This window comes from Aquila chrysaetos, chromosome 6 (assembly GCF_900496995.4).
Source record: "Aquila chrysaetos chrysaetos chromosome 6, bAquChr1.4, whole genome shotgun sequence".
NCBI classification, from domain to species: Eukaryota; Metazoa; Chordata; class Aves; order Accipitriformes; family Accipitridae; genus Aquila; species Aquila chrysaetos.
In genome coordinates this window covers 47,625,809-47,638,426 of record NC_044009.1, presented here as the reverse complement: position 1 = coordinate 47,638,426, position 12,618 = coordinate 47,625,809, and the positions used below count along the sequence as shown (strand labels likewise).

General features: G+C 39.8%; 1 protein-coding gene and 1 long non-coding RNA gene across 2 annotated transcripts in view; one reads left to right on the top strand and one right to left on the bottom strand.

The window, feature by feature from the left end:
- The window catches only part of LOC115343180, a 39,734-nt gene extending 32,564 nt beyond the window's left edge, over window positions 1–7,170 (bottom strand). Inside the window, exon 1 of the long non-coding RNA XR_003924018.1 lies at window positions 7,103–7,170. This is a non-coding gene — a long non-coding RNA (uncharacterized LOC115343180). The remainder of the gene's footprint in view (window positions 1–7,102) is intronic.
- LOC115343179 (von Willebrand factor D and EGF domain-containing protein-like) overlaps window positions 1–12,618 on the top strand; it is a 190,295-nt gene that overhangs the window by 152,772 nt on the left and 24,905 nt on the right. Inside the window, exons 24-25 of the mRNA XM_030018811.1 lie at window positions 1,666–1,761; window positions 3,350–3,445. Coding sequence (XP_029874671.1) covers window positions 1,666–1,761; window positions 3,350–3,445 — 192 coding nt within the window. The remainder of the gene's footprint in view (window positions 1–1,665; window positions 1,762–3,349; window positions 3,446–12,618) is intronic.

Sequence of the window (12,618 nt, the reverse complement as noted above, 5' to 3'; positions counted from 1 at the left end):
GTGAAATATGAAAAGGAGCATGAATGAGGAGTACCTTAATCAGTGCCAAACCTCAAGGCTACAGAGGCAGTCTGCCTCTGCCACAGTGAATATTAAATGACTAAGACACCTTCAGCCTACATTACCTTTCCTGGAAGGTGAGAGATGTCATTTGAACTTCTATCTCCCGAAGACTGCTTTTCCTGTAAGTGTTGAAATGACAGACCTGTTGAGGACACATAAATTAACCTAGCTAAGATCCACGGTAAATGACTGGGATTGCCACTAGCTATTCTGGTTCCCACTATCTCCTCTTTTTCCTGCTGGAGATTACTCTCCTTGAGTTCTGCAAATTTATTTTGGAGTGGCTTTAAACAGGATTATTCCAAGAGCAGGACAAGCCACAGCAGCAGAAGCAGTAATTTCCAACCCAGAATAACAGCAGCAGGATTTGTTTGTCTGCCAGTACCTTGGGGGAAAGGCTATGAGGCTCACCTCTCCGGCACTGTTTTGTGTGCACTACACAGAGTATTTTGTGGATACTGTTGGGGTTTCCTGCCTCAAGTGATATGATAGAAGTCTCTGGATGAACACAGATATAGAAACAAAAAAAAGGGGGACTTTACCAATGGAAATATAAACACTGACAGAGTGTGGACATCTGTGAACTAGCTGCAACAATGAGGCAACTAAACCAAATTCACCATTAGCAATGAATGAAGTCCATTTTGATTTCATAAGTGACTGCTGCTTAGTCAGAAAAGCCTCTCATCTAGACTACAATTTCACTTTTTTTCTCTTTCCAAATTGACATTTTATTTCTCCTTTAGTTCATCTGAAACATTTTAGTGACCCTTAATTTATTTAAGCTTAAATGTATTTAATTTATTTAATGGGTTATTCTGTAAGATACTGAAAGACAAAGGGAATAGCAGGAAAAAGGCTGTTTTAAAGTGTCACTCTGCTTTACAATGAAAACTTTATCAGATTCCTTATTCTTCACACACTGACTTCCCAACTAAACTAATTTGCAATTCTAATACTTTTTTTCCAACAGTCAGGCACTTGCCGCATAGAAATATGCAAGACAGCTTTTAATTCCTAGTGCCTGTTATATCATCTACAGTAATAACAGATAAATAAAGAGGCAAAGGGAGCTCAGCCAGTGGCTTTGTTGGTGATGCATGAGCCAGTATGTTGTGGGAACTGGCATTTAAATGAGGCAGAACAAATGGAGGTTTTGCAGTGTATACCTATTCAACTTACGGAAATGCCACGATGCTCTGCTGAACTCAGACAAGCAGCAAATGGTTAATATCTCATCTCCAGGTTATCCAGGCTGTATACAATGTGACTACGTTTTACTACCTTGGGATTGTGTTTGGTGAGGATACTAGAGTGGAAGCAAATGAACTGTGCAAATCAAAGGAAGACATCAGAAATAAACTATTAAATTATGTTTTATTTCATCCCCCAAGCTATGCTAAAACACCACTGAAATGATCCCACTGTGTCGACAATGAATAAATGCCGCGGCACAACTGACCAGCAAGGATTGTGCGAAATTTATCACAATATTACTGGAAATGTTTATTGTAATGACATGTGCAGCAGCAAAAGAGTGCACATTCTAAAAAAATTCAAAATTTTATGAGATTCAATGAGTTATGTTATATTCACATACAGCTGTGTGCAATCCTGTGTGCTTGAATGGAGGGATCTGTGTACGGCCAAATATGTGTACATGTCCTTATGGTTTCTACGGGCCACAGTGCCAGAGAGGTAAGAAAGTTCTATTTATCATCTTGATAAAGGATCATCTTGATAAACAGCAGCCTATATCATTACCTGCCCCCCCATGAAGTGTATCCAGAGACTTTCCTTGTCATAACTCCCTGTGTGCTCCTTTGATGTTATAGTCTGTTGTAAATCCACATTATATTGTTCTTAATGGTATTGTGAAGGAGTAAGCATTTATTTATGATGGTATTAATGATAACTAAACAATTAATCTAAAACTATCTGAAGTCAGTGATATCGCTAATTAGCAACTATTCAATTAAATGTTAAAGCATGGCTCTACTTTGTTCATTTTGCATACTCTACAGTGTGTACTATACTGCGTTTCAGAGCCAGATGATAATTTTATCTTCAAATGGGGCTCACAATATCACCTACTTGACCATCCTAGAGTGTTGTGGATGGGAGACTTGTATAGGATTTCTTCAAATCCCTGCTCAAAGATGTGATCAAATATTGCTCTGCCTGACACAGAGCAGGACCTGATTTCAAACCCCTGTCCTGAAGGGGGGAGCTCTAAACTGTGGCTAGCAGTATCTTGGGCTTCTTGCTCACTTTGTGCTGCAGAAATCAAACTAATGAATACTTTAACTACCCATTAGCTCAGGCAGAATAGACAGGAGAGAGGAACTTATGTTATAGGGCTCAAATAGCTGGAAGACCCCTGTGCATATACCACTTGCTTTTCATTTTTTTGAGCATGGCTCTAATAACCCCTCCTGAATCTGGGAGTATAAATAGACTCTCATTACCAAACCTGAACTATTTCAATATTAAAAGTTCTTTTCTCTTTCTCTCTCTCTTTTGTTTCCCTGGAGTTCCTAGATGAATGCAATCCCAATGCATATTTTTGCAAGTGAATGATTCACACACAAAAATCTAATTGCAAATGGAGCTTGCTGGAAGCTCTTTGTTTTTGTGATGTTGGGGGTGAAGGAGAGAGTGAAAATGATACAGACTCTGTAATTTGATGATCTTTCTCTTGAGGTTCAACATGGAAGGTGATTTTCAACATCTAGGTGATTTGGAATTTTTATCCTTAAGTGTTATGGTTTAGACAGAACTAAAACTTGAAAATAAATATCCACATTTGTGGGATATGGAAGTGATATAGGGAGATAGTGGATGGATGCTGAAGAAAAGCAAAGCCCTTCCTTCTGCTTCGTTGAGAAAGGGGGAAGAAATAGCACCAAAACCAAGTTAGCAAGTATCAAACACTGATCTATTTCAAGGGCAGAAGCCCTTGAAGAAGCCCTTTAGCTAGAGAGTTAAAAACCTAGGAGGTTCTCGGGAATATTCTCACCACTTAACTGCAGGTATCTAAAAGAGACTCTTAGGTGCTAAGTGTCATGTCCCACATTCTTTCCCCAAACAAGAGAGAATCAGGACCTCCAGCTAGGCATCTGCCCACATCACCCTTTGGAGACACACCTTCCCTACCCCAACTAAAGAAAAAACCCTCTGCAGACTGGTGTCCCAACACAGGCACCTAAATAAAGAGCCTATATCTAGGCAACGTTGATCCCCTGTGTGATTTTCGTGCACAAAATTTTTGCTTTCCTTTCACTAGCTGTTTGCGTTCCCCCTTGTAAGAACGGTGGTCACTGTGTTCGAACCAATGTGTGTTCCTGTACTGAGGGCTACACTGGAAGAAGGTGTCAGAAAAGTAAGTGACAAACTTCCCTTTGCTTTCCAACATTCCCTGACTCATAAACAGTTTTTCTCTTTTTTGTGCATGTTCAACAGAATATTTAGTCTGGATTTCTGCCGTGATCTCCTATATTTCTATCAGAACACATATAGCACTACGTTATGTCTAAAACCAACTTGTTAATTAGAATAGCATTAAGTCAAGTCAATGTTGGGAGTACAACGTCTTGCTAGAATCATCTCTAAATATTTCATGCGTTCAGAATGAGTAACACTCATATTTGGAGATGAATTAATTATTTTGCATTAAAGACTTTTTGGGGAAAAAATTAAAGCCAAAGGCAGAGCAGCTGACTGAGATCCTTAAAAATATTAGAACGTCATACTTCTAGCTTAATTAAGACAGTTGATTAATAACACTTCATCCTTGCCTTTGTTCTTCTCACTGAAAACTCCCTCTTCACCTTAGCATCGGAATTCATATTCGATTCTTCTATTCTTCTGGGGAAATAGGTTATTTTGGCACTTTTACAGACTCTATTGCTCAACAATATCTGTCACCCAGGGAGTTTAGGATATGTATGTGATTTTTTTTTTTTTTTTTCTCTTAACCAGTTTGAAATTGGCAAAAGGGGAGCTGTGAAAACAACCATTCTTGGCAGGAAGAATCTGTACATTTCCAGAGCACTTTATGTCTCTCACACACAGAGAAAAAAAGCTAGTAAAAAATTCCTTCCAGCAACAAAAGCCCTCTCAATCCCCATACTAGAGATTCTCCCCTCCTTCAGCAGGGAGAATCACGATGCACAGTTCTGCCTGGCTGCAAAGTACACAATTGAATAGTCTGTTCTGGCAGGAACAAGCTGAAGGGAAGAAAGGAGGAAAAAACCTTATGTTTGGCATCTTGTTTTTGAAGTTAGAGAACATTAGAAAAGTGCTGTTTCCAGCTTTAAACATAGTACCACATCTCCAGACAGATCAAAGGAAAAAGAGGTGATCATGATGACAGTCTAGCAAAGCACTCCCCCAAATTCTCCAACTGCTACCAACGCACCGCATGTTTCTTTCCACTTGCAAGGAGTTTATGAGGTTTTGTTGCCCATCTTGGCATAATCTTTTGCAAAAAAGCTTTCTGATATGATGAAATTATTTTTGTTCGGTCCAATCTTGGCCTCCATTCTACTTCAATAACCACTATATAGTCTACTCTATTTAGCCTAGTGTTACAAAAACTTAAATGAAGGGCCTGTGTTTGTGATGAATGAAGAGAAACACAATTAACTAGAAGGCAAATACTACTGTTTGCTTACTCTTACTGGCCACTGACTGTTCACAGGTAAAAAATGTTGACTAATGTTTCTTTTTTCTTGCTTAAAATCAACTGCACATGGGACAGGTACCACGATCCATAGAAAGAAGTAGGTTATTCACAAGCTTTTCATAACAAGCAGTTGGTATTAGAGCTGTATGTCTTCTCATTGTTGTCATATGAAATAGCTTCTCTCTCCTCTGCCAGAGAATCCAGATTTCTCTGCTCCTCTGGAGCAAAGGACTGCAGGGCACACAGCAGAAGTGAGTCTCAGCTGACCTCTGCAAACCTTCCCCCCCAAACAAAATGGAGAAAACTAGTGCTCCTATCAGCTGGAGGCTGCTCTCAGTACCGTACACCTCAGAGTTCAAATGCGAAAGGCATTTCATATCTTTTTTTAGGCACGATTTCATCCCATTCTCAGTCAGGCATCGACCTGAATGGTGGATCAACTGACGTATGTGGCATAAACTTAAAGGCTAGGAGTATATACATAGACACATGTTCCTAACTCATTTACACATAGACAAATGAAAGAGTGGAAAATAAATTCCTAGCACGAAGAAGTTCCACTACCCAACGCCTATTTCTTAAATAAAACGTAAAATGTACCACAACATCCACTTGATGTTCCAAAAAGAGCTAATATACCATGTAGCTCATTCTGTCTCATTTGCAGTGTCACTAGCAGTATATATATGTATTTATACATTTATCAAATTAATTTCTATAATCCTGCAGCTGCTTGGCCCGCTGACTCTGCAGAGGTGAGACCAGCCCCATGGGCTGCGTGCCTGAGCGCTCAGAAACCCAGCTGGGAGACGATCCATGCAGTGCTTCTGCTAACCTTCCTGGGAAGGGTATGGCAAGAAGGAATCAGAAAAAAACAGTAGATTACTACTTTACAGAGAGGATTTTCTCTGGATTTGAGCCTCTTTTCTGTTTGCCTTTAAGGACCCCACGTAACCCAGCTGTGCCCTGAGTTGCGCAGAGTTGTAATATCCTTACACAAAGAGTAAGGAAAAGAAATACATACATGACAATAGCAAAACTGTAATTAGATACAAAGTTTACTGGAAGTTCAATACTACAACAGCTCCCATTTGCAAATCACCAGGACAATGTACCACATTTTCAGAGGAACTGCCAGAGGTGAACATGTGGCCCAAATCACAGCTCGGTGGTGTCTAACCTGTTGCTGCCAGGTTACCCCACGCTGAGAAATGTACAGATGGCTTAGACAAAATGAGGAGTGGGACAATTCTGAGAAAAACAATTGCTTGTGAGGGGTTTTATTGTTATTTTAATTGTTCTTCACTCTCTGAATATGAGTTTTCAGTGTCCTGAAGTCCTTTATGCTTGTAGTACAGTTTCAAAAACCTCTGACAGCAAATCGGCTTTACTATGTACTTACACTGAGTCTCTAATCTTAGAAATTTTGGGTGGATTTATTACCTGCCTAATAAAACCTATCAAGACAGAGTGAGTAAATTTAAGACTAATAAAGACAAGTCTGAAGAAGTTTCCCACTCATGTATTACATGCAGGGCAGCCTCAAGTTCTTGATCTTTAGTTTGGGAAAATATTTGTGGGTTTGGGAAATTTCCCATGAACCATAAAAACTGAGAAACAGCCTTTTCAGAAACAGTGATCTGAACAAAAATATTACCTTTCCAAACATGTAGTGAATGCTTGAAATTGGCAGTCTTTTCAATTTTGTCATTGTTTATACACAGCAGTACACAGTTTTTGCACACTTACCTCTGAAACCTACTAGTAATGATATGAATTGCACCAGTAAACCCTTAGATTTCAGATTTAATGTGCTCCAACACAGAGTTAGGGCAAGGGGAAAATTCCCTGCCATGCACAGCCCTGATTACAGTAAGGATGCTACAGTTTCTAGGCTCATGGTACCATAACACACTTCTGGATGACCCCTTTGATGGAGTTACGTGAAGTCAGGGAAGCCAGAAGAATTTGGATGCCCACCCTGGAGATAATTCACACATTAGGGTTGTTCCTAATGTGTCAACCCAAGTGTCTTGCAACTCAGATGTAAGTAGCAGACGGCCAAGTGGGACAGACATTTGTTCTTGTGATGAGTCAACAAAATAAGAATAATAATAACTGTGGGTGTCTGTTTCTCCAGTAGTTAATGCTCATGATTATTTCTTACATCTTAACAAATATCATAAAAAGGCACCTTAATATCCATAATTGAAATAACAGAATAAAGAATTCACATACTCTAAACAAATTGCATATTTGTCATGATATCAGCTTTATGAAGGTTTTTTTAGGTAGGAACAGTGTTCAGAGGCAAAGATAAAAATAAGTCTAATCAGGTTTTTTGTCACTTACCCCTTGGATATTTTGGCATTGTTTCCACTGCTTTTAGGCATTTCTCGTTCCTTAGTATCTCACCTGTGTGGACAGAGAAACAAAAGCTTCTGTTTACTTTTGGCAGCTTCAGATTCTCAACTGAAGGAGATAATTAAAACTAAAAGCCATGGCAGCCAAAGACAGGTTATTTCCTAACTGAACCCAAATACTCTCTTGGTTCATTCTGAATATATAGCAACATGCCTTAGGATCTTCACTTCCTTCCCTGTACAGTTTGGCATTTCTAATACTCTTTGCCTGACAGCCAAAACCATGCAGGACAGAGTGGCAGCACCACATCTTTGCCATTCGGAATTACTCTTCTTTGATTCCTTAGTGTACGGAGAAAGGCATTCAGCCTGAAAGTCTGTGTTTGTTTTGTAGGTAAATAAACATCACCTCAAAAAAATGTGTAAATCAACCAGCTCTGATTGGCTGCCAGCTGAAATATAAGGCTTTGCCTGGTGTGTTTACTGATAAATAACTGCCTAGTGATTATGCAAACCAGACACCCACACCCAGGACGAGTGGGTGTCAGAGCTGACAGTGAAATGTATGGTTATGCCTCAGCAATTGTACAACCTTGTATCCTCACTTGCTACGCAGTGTTTTCAGTATAATCAGTCTTGTTGAGCGGAAAGAGGCAAATGCTGGCAGTACCTCAAAATAAAATATATTTCCAGATCGACTTTGCATCAAACAAACATACTCCCTGTTAATACCAGAGAAAAGCTATTTGTTCGTGGTTTTAAATTCCCTTTTGAAAAAATGCACAGCTGTAACAATCCTGGGATATCATTCCTGTTCATGAGGCTTTAAAGGAGTGTTCACACTGCTTTCTACTACATACTTACAAAAATGATAAACAAAGAAAATGGATTAGATTTCATTTATTTACTACTTGTATTTTCATAGGACTGCTTTAGAAATGACTCTTTAAAAAAGGAAAGTTAATAGAAGCTGAGATTTCTTGTGAAGGGTTGGGGTGAAGAGAAGGGGAGAAAAAGAGAAATTCATGGGACCACACGTTTATCCCTTCTCCACCGCTGTCTGCTTCTAGTGAGGTCATCTCTGAGCAAAAAGGCAAGCCACAGCTCCCTCTGGAGCTCATCAGCAAGCAAAGGTCACAGAAGAACAGCACTGAACTTCCTCCTCCTCCCTTCTCCAGAACACCAAGCACACCTGCAGCCTGACCTCCGTCTCTCTTTTGGCACCGTACCTTCTTGCCACTCGTCTGGCAGCCAGCTAGCTGGAGTTTACATATGGTTTAAAACAGAGACCATGTTTCTGCATGCATCTATTTTATCGTGTCAGGCTAAATCCTGCCGACTTTGTATCACATAAATCATCGCACTGACATTAGGGCTTTGCACACTGGAGCTCAAAGTTAGTAGATAACTATTTCTCCATTTCAGTAATTCCTCCAGGCAGGATTTATAGCCAATACACAGTGCACAATATAACTCACGCTCATTCTTCCAGCTCTGCTTGCTCCTCTTCCCTCCCCCTCTCTTTTTCCTTCCCAGTACCATGAGGACTTTACTTGCATGAGAGCTAGAGGCAAACTAATTGGAAATATGAACACTGAGTTTCAAAGGCAGCTTTTTGCTAAGCAATGTCATATTATGAAAGTCACTGATTTCCCATATTCCAGCCTCTCTGTGTTATGTTTCTGTAGATTACTGCCTTGCCAGCTCCATAAGCAGGAAGTTTTACTGCTCAACAAATTATAATTCCACTGAGTTAACATCCTGACAACAGGTGATATATTCCCTGGAATATCTTCACTGAGTAGGCAGATTGACTCAAGCTATCTAATATCAGCCAGTTTGCAAACCAGAGGCCCAGCATACCCTCCCACACAACTGAGCAGGGAACAATCCATGTATCTCATCTAAATGGATGGAGGAATCATTTGCGTTAGACTTGCTTTTCGTATGTCAAGGATGTGCTTAAAGGCAACAACTATTTGTCCAAGATTTCTGGATGGCCAATATCCTCAGGTAGTGGGTGTTTGGAAATAAGTAAACAGCTGCTCATAGCAGAGAGACTTGTAACTTACTGCTAAAAGCATTAGTTTTGTGACAGAAGCAGAAAGGTTTGTTTATTGACTGGTTGGTACACAGTCTGGAGACACAGGAAAAGGAAACACTGGTCTCAGTTCTTACTTGATTTTCCAGCCCGTGTAACAGAATACGTTCATATTGGATGTCATCTTCCTTCCTTAGGCAGGAAATACAACAGAAGACGAATTAAAACCAATCAGGGCTACTACTGTCTTTCCCATTCCGCTGAACACAACATGATCCATGCGTCTTGCCTGAGGGGAGCGGGAAGAGCTCTGACTTCCCGGAGAAAGGGAGAGAGCCAAATGGGAGAGAGTGACTTGAGGTACAACCCGGTTTGTGGTCTGCTCTCAGAGCAGTGCTCCTCTCTGCTCACTCTTAGTAAGGATTTGTACAAAACCATTAGTTGGCCTTTCTTAAAAGCTACATTTTGTTCATATATATGTAGCTGATGCATTTATTTTAACAGGGGTTTTGAGCACATGCAGTTGTCTAAATTTATTTTGCAGAAAGAGAACGAGAATATATCTGTGTAAGAACTGAATATATATCCTAAATAAGCCCAAAAGCCTTATTAAATTTTTATTCATTCCATAAGCAAAACATTCACAGACTGCAGCATGAATTTTACTAGAGTAGAAAATCTAGGTTTTGAGCCAGTATTTCTTTATTTGTATCTTAAAGGCACTAAAGAAATGTGTCAGATCTGCTGCTGTATGTAAACGCATACTTAAAGTAAAAGAACAGGGATTGCTGAATTACTGCATTTCTCTTTGCAGTAGGCTTCTGTGTGAGGGTAAGTGCTTTTTTCCACTAACTGATTTAAGAAACAATACTTTAAAATATTTTCACATCTTTTTAAAATGTCTCTTAAAAAAGAGACCACTTGAAAACCCAGAGGACAGACAATTCTGGAGATTAACATTGTCTCTTTATCCACAAAAAGACATTGGCAAGACAATCCTCTCCAGCACCGATTCCCCAGTAAGCCTTAGCTTACTTTCTGAGACAGATGACAACAGGACGACTAACAGATTAGTGCAGTGCCAATGCAGACACCAGTCCCCTTCTGAAGCCCCTGACTGAGCTCCCACCTGAGGTCCTTGCTCTTCGGCTGGGTTATCAGCCGTACCACAGTGGCCTGTGGCTGGTCTTCTTCTTGGCTCGAGACTGTGTCTCCTGTGCCACTGCGATTCTCTTCAGCTACTCTGCCTGAATGTCCCTTTTTTCTTTGTATAGACGAAAATAAACCAAATTGCATCAAGCATAGGTGATGGCTTAGCCCACTCAGCGCAATGAAAATGTGCCTAAATGGCAGGTCACACCACAAGCACAGAAGCTGCAAAAACAATCAACAGAGGAAAACAATGTATATGAGAATCCTCTTTCACTTCTTATTCAGGCATGACAAGAAAGCAGCTCAACAGAACAATTTATACACATGCTGCAATGGTTCACTGACCTAATAAAACACAGAGCATTCTTCAATGAAGAGAAAATGTTACCAAACCCAAGACCCTAACAAGATGGGAATATAAGCTGTGCTGAGAGTATACTTTACAATTCCCCACATTAATTATATACTAACAGTTGCAAAGATGAGAATAAATTATAGCTATAGTCTCTTTCAAATTAATAGTGTTGCAATCAGACTAAAACCAATCAGCAAATGAGAAAAAGATTTTGCTAAGGATCTCAAAATCTGACAGTTCCTAGCAGAATATTCCCCAAATGGATAAATGTGCACCTGCACAAGCTTATTTTGTTTATAGTGGCTTTCGTTCTGAAAGATGCTGAAATATTTTGCAGCTATCCAAACATCATACCACTGTATCTCTAGAAGGAGTTTCACCTGACAAGAGACAATAGGCAAAATGAAGATCAGGAGACCTAGAGGGAGAAACGTTTCAGTCCAAGGAGAGTGGACAGTCCCTATCTGTACTGGAGTGACAATCCCTCATTGGTTTCCAGAGCTTCCTGAGGTTTAAGAGTCTTGCCTATTGCACACTACCAGGGAATCTTCTGGAGGTCAAGGTGGAGAGATCAGGATCCTCTTCAACTGACAGAAAATGTTATCATCTGATGAGAGTGACATGACAGCAAACAAGAATGCAGTACATCACACACTGACACTCGGAGTTTAGTCTAGCATCTCAGTAGTTTTACCATAGAGTATTAATTATTTTTCCCATTTTTCCTGAACTAATAGCTAAATTAGATTTATTTTCTGCATTAAGATCCCTAAAAGGCCCCATAGGTATATCAGAGAACACATCAGAATGAAGATCAGACATAATTAGGCAAAGCACTGGCATTGCACTGCTATCTATATGGTCTACAATTTTTCAGACCATTTTTTCTTCTGAAATGTGTGCTAGGTCATGCAAACTAACTCATATTGCTAGAGCTGTGTGGTAAAGTGAATATATAATAAATGCAAACTGTCACCACACCCATCACAATTACATTTACAGCTCCCTCTGTGTCTTGTAGTAATTTGTTCTCCCGCACTGCATCCCTCAGAGGTTTCTACCAGATTATTTTTACTATTCAGAAAGGTAATTTATTGAAGAAGTGCTTTGCATCTCTGTCAGAGATACATGAAGCAAGAAATAGGGATGAGCAAACCTCAAAATGATTGGTAGCTTGATAGGGATAAGGATCCAAATTTCAGAAGAACCTTGCACAAAAATTGTAAACCATTTTATTACAAGACAAGTATTCCTTCTTAAAATTTAATCTGTGGCTATAATTACTGACATTCAGTGGATCACACATCCGAGGTTACTCTGATAGAGCTTGAAGAGAAGGTTTTTTCTTTATTTCCAAATACAAATCAACATAGACGAGGAATTCCAGAGAAAATCAAGCTCTGGAACAACATACGTGCCTAAAACTCAGCACGGGCAAAACTAGTTCCTTACTGCCCTTGGAAATAGAAAAAAAAGGACCAGAAATTGCTCGTGTCCCGAATCCATAACGTTTTTCAGAGCTATGTGCATTTGGGACCTTCACACCAGCAGATATATTGGTACATCCATCTCACTAATGATCTGTTGAGCATCAGTTATACCCTTTAAAGGGGAGAATGACACTTTTTACCTCAACTAGTTTCTGCTAGTGTCAGGGCAGTAGAATCCAAGCAATGGTGCCCCGTGTTAGAAACACCTTTTTTGGCCAGAACACACCCATTTTGTGATTCTTTCTTTCAAAGGATTAAAGATCATTCAGCAAGATCAAACCTTTATTTGGAGCCTAGAAGCATCCAAACAATTGTTTCCTTACTGCAGTCAGGATAATGTTTCATTTGAGCAGTGCTGCTGGGATGCATAATGCACCCAGAGAGATGGGCAACCTTCTTTCCAGTCGATCAATTGAATTGTGCTGTTTCATGAAACTGCTGACCTGACCCTCCAGATCTCATCTTAT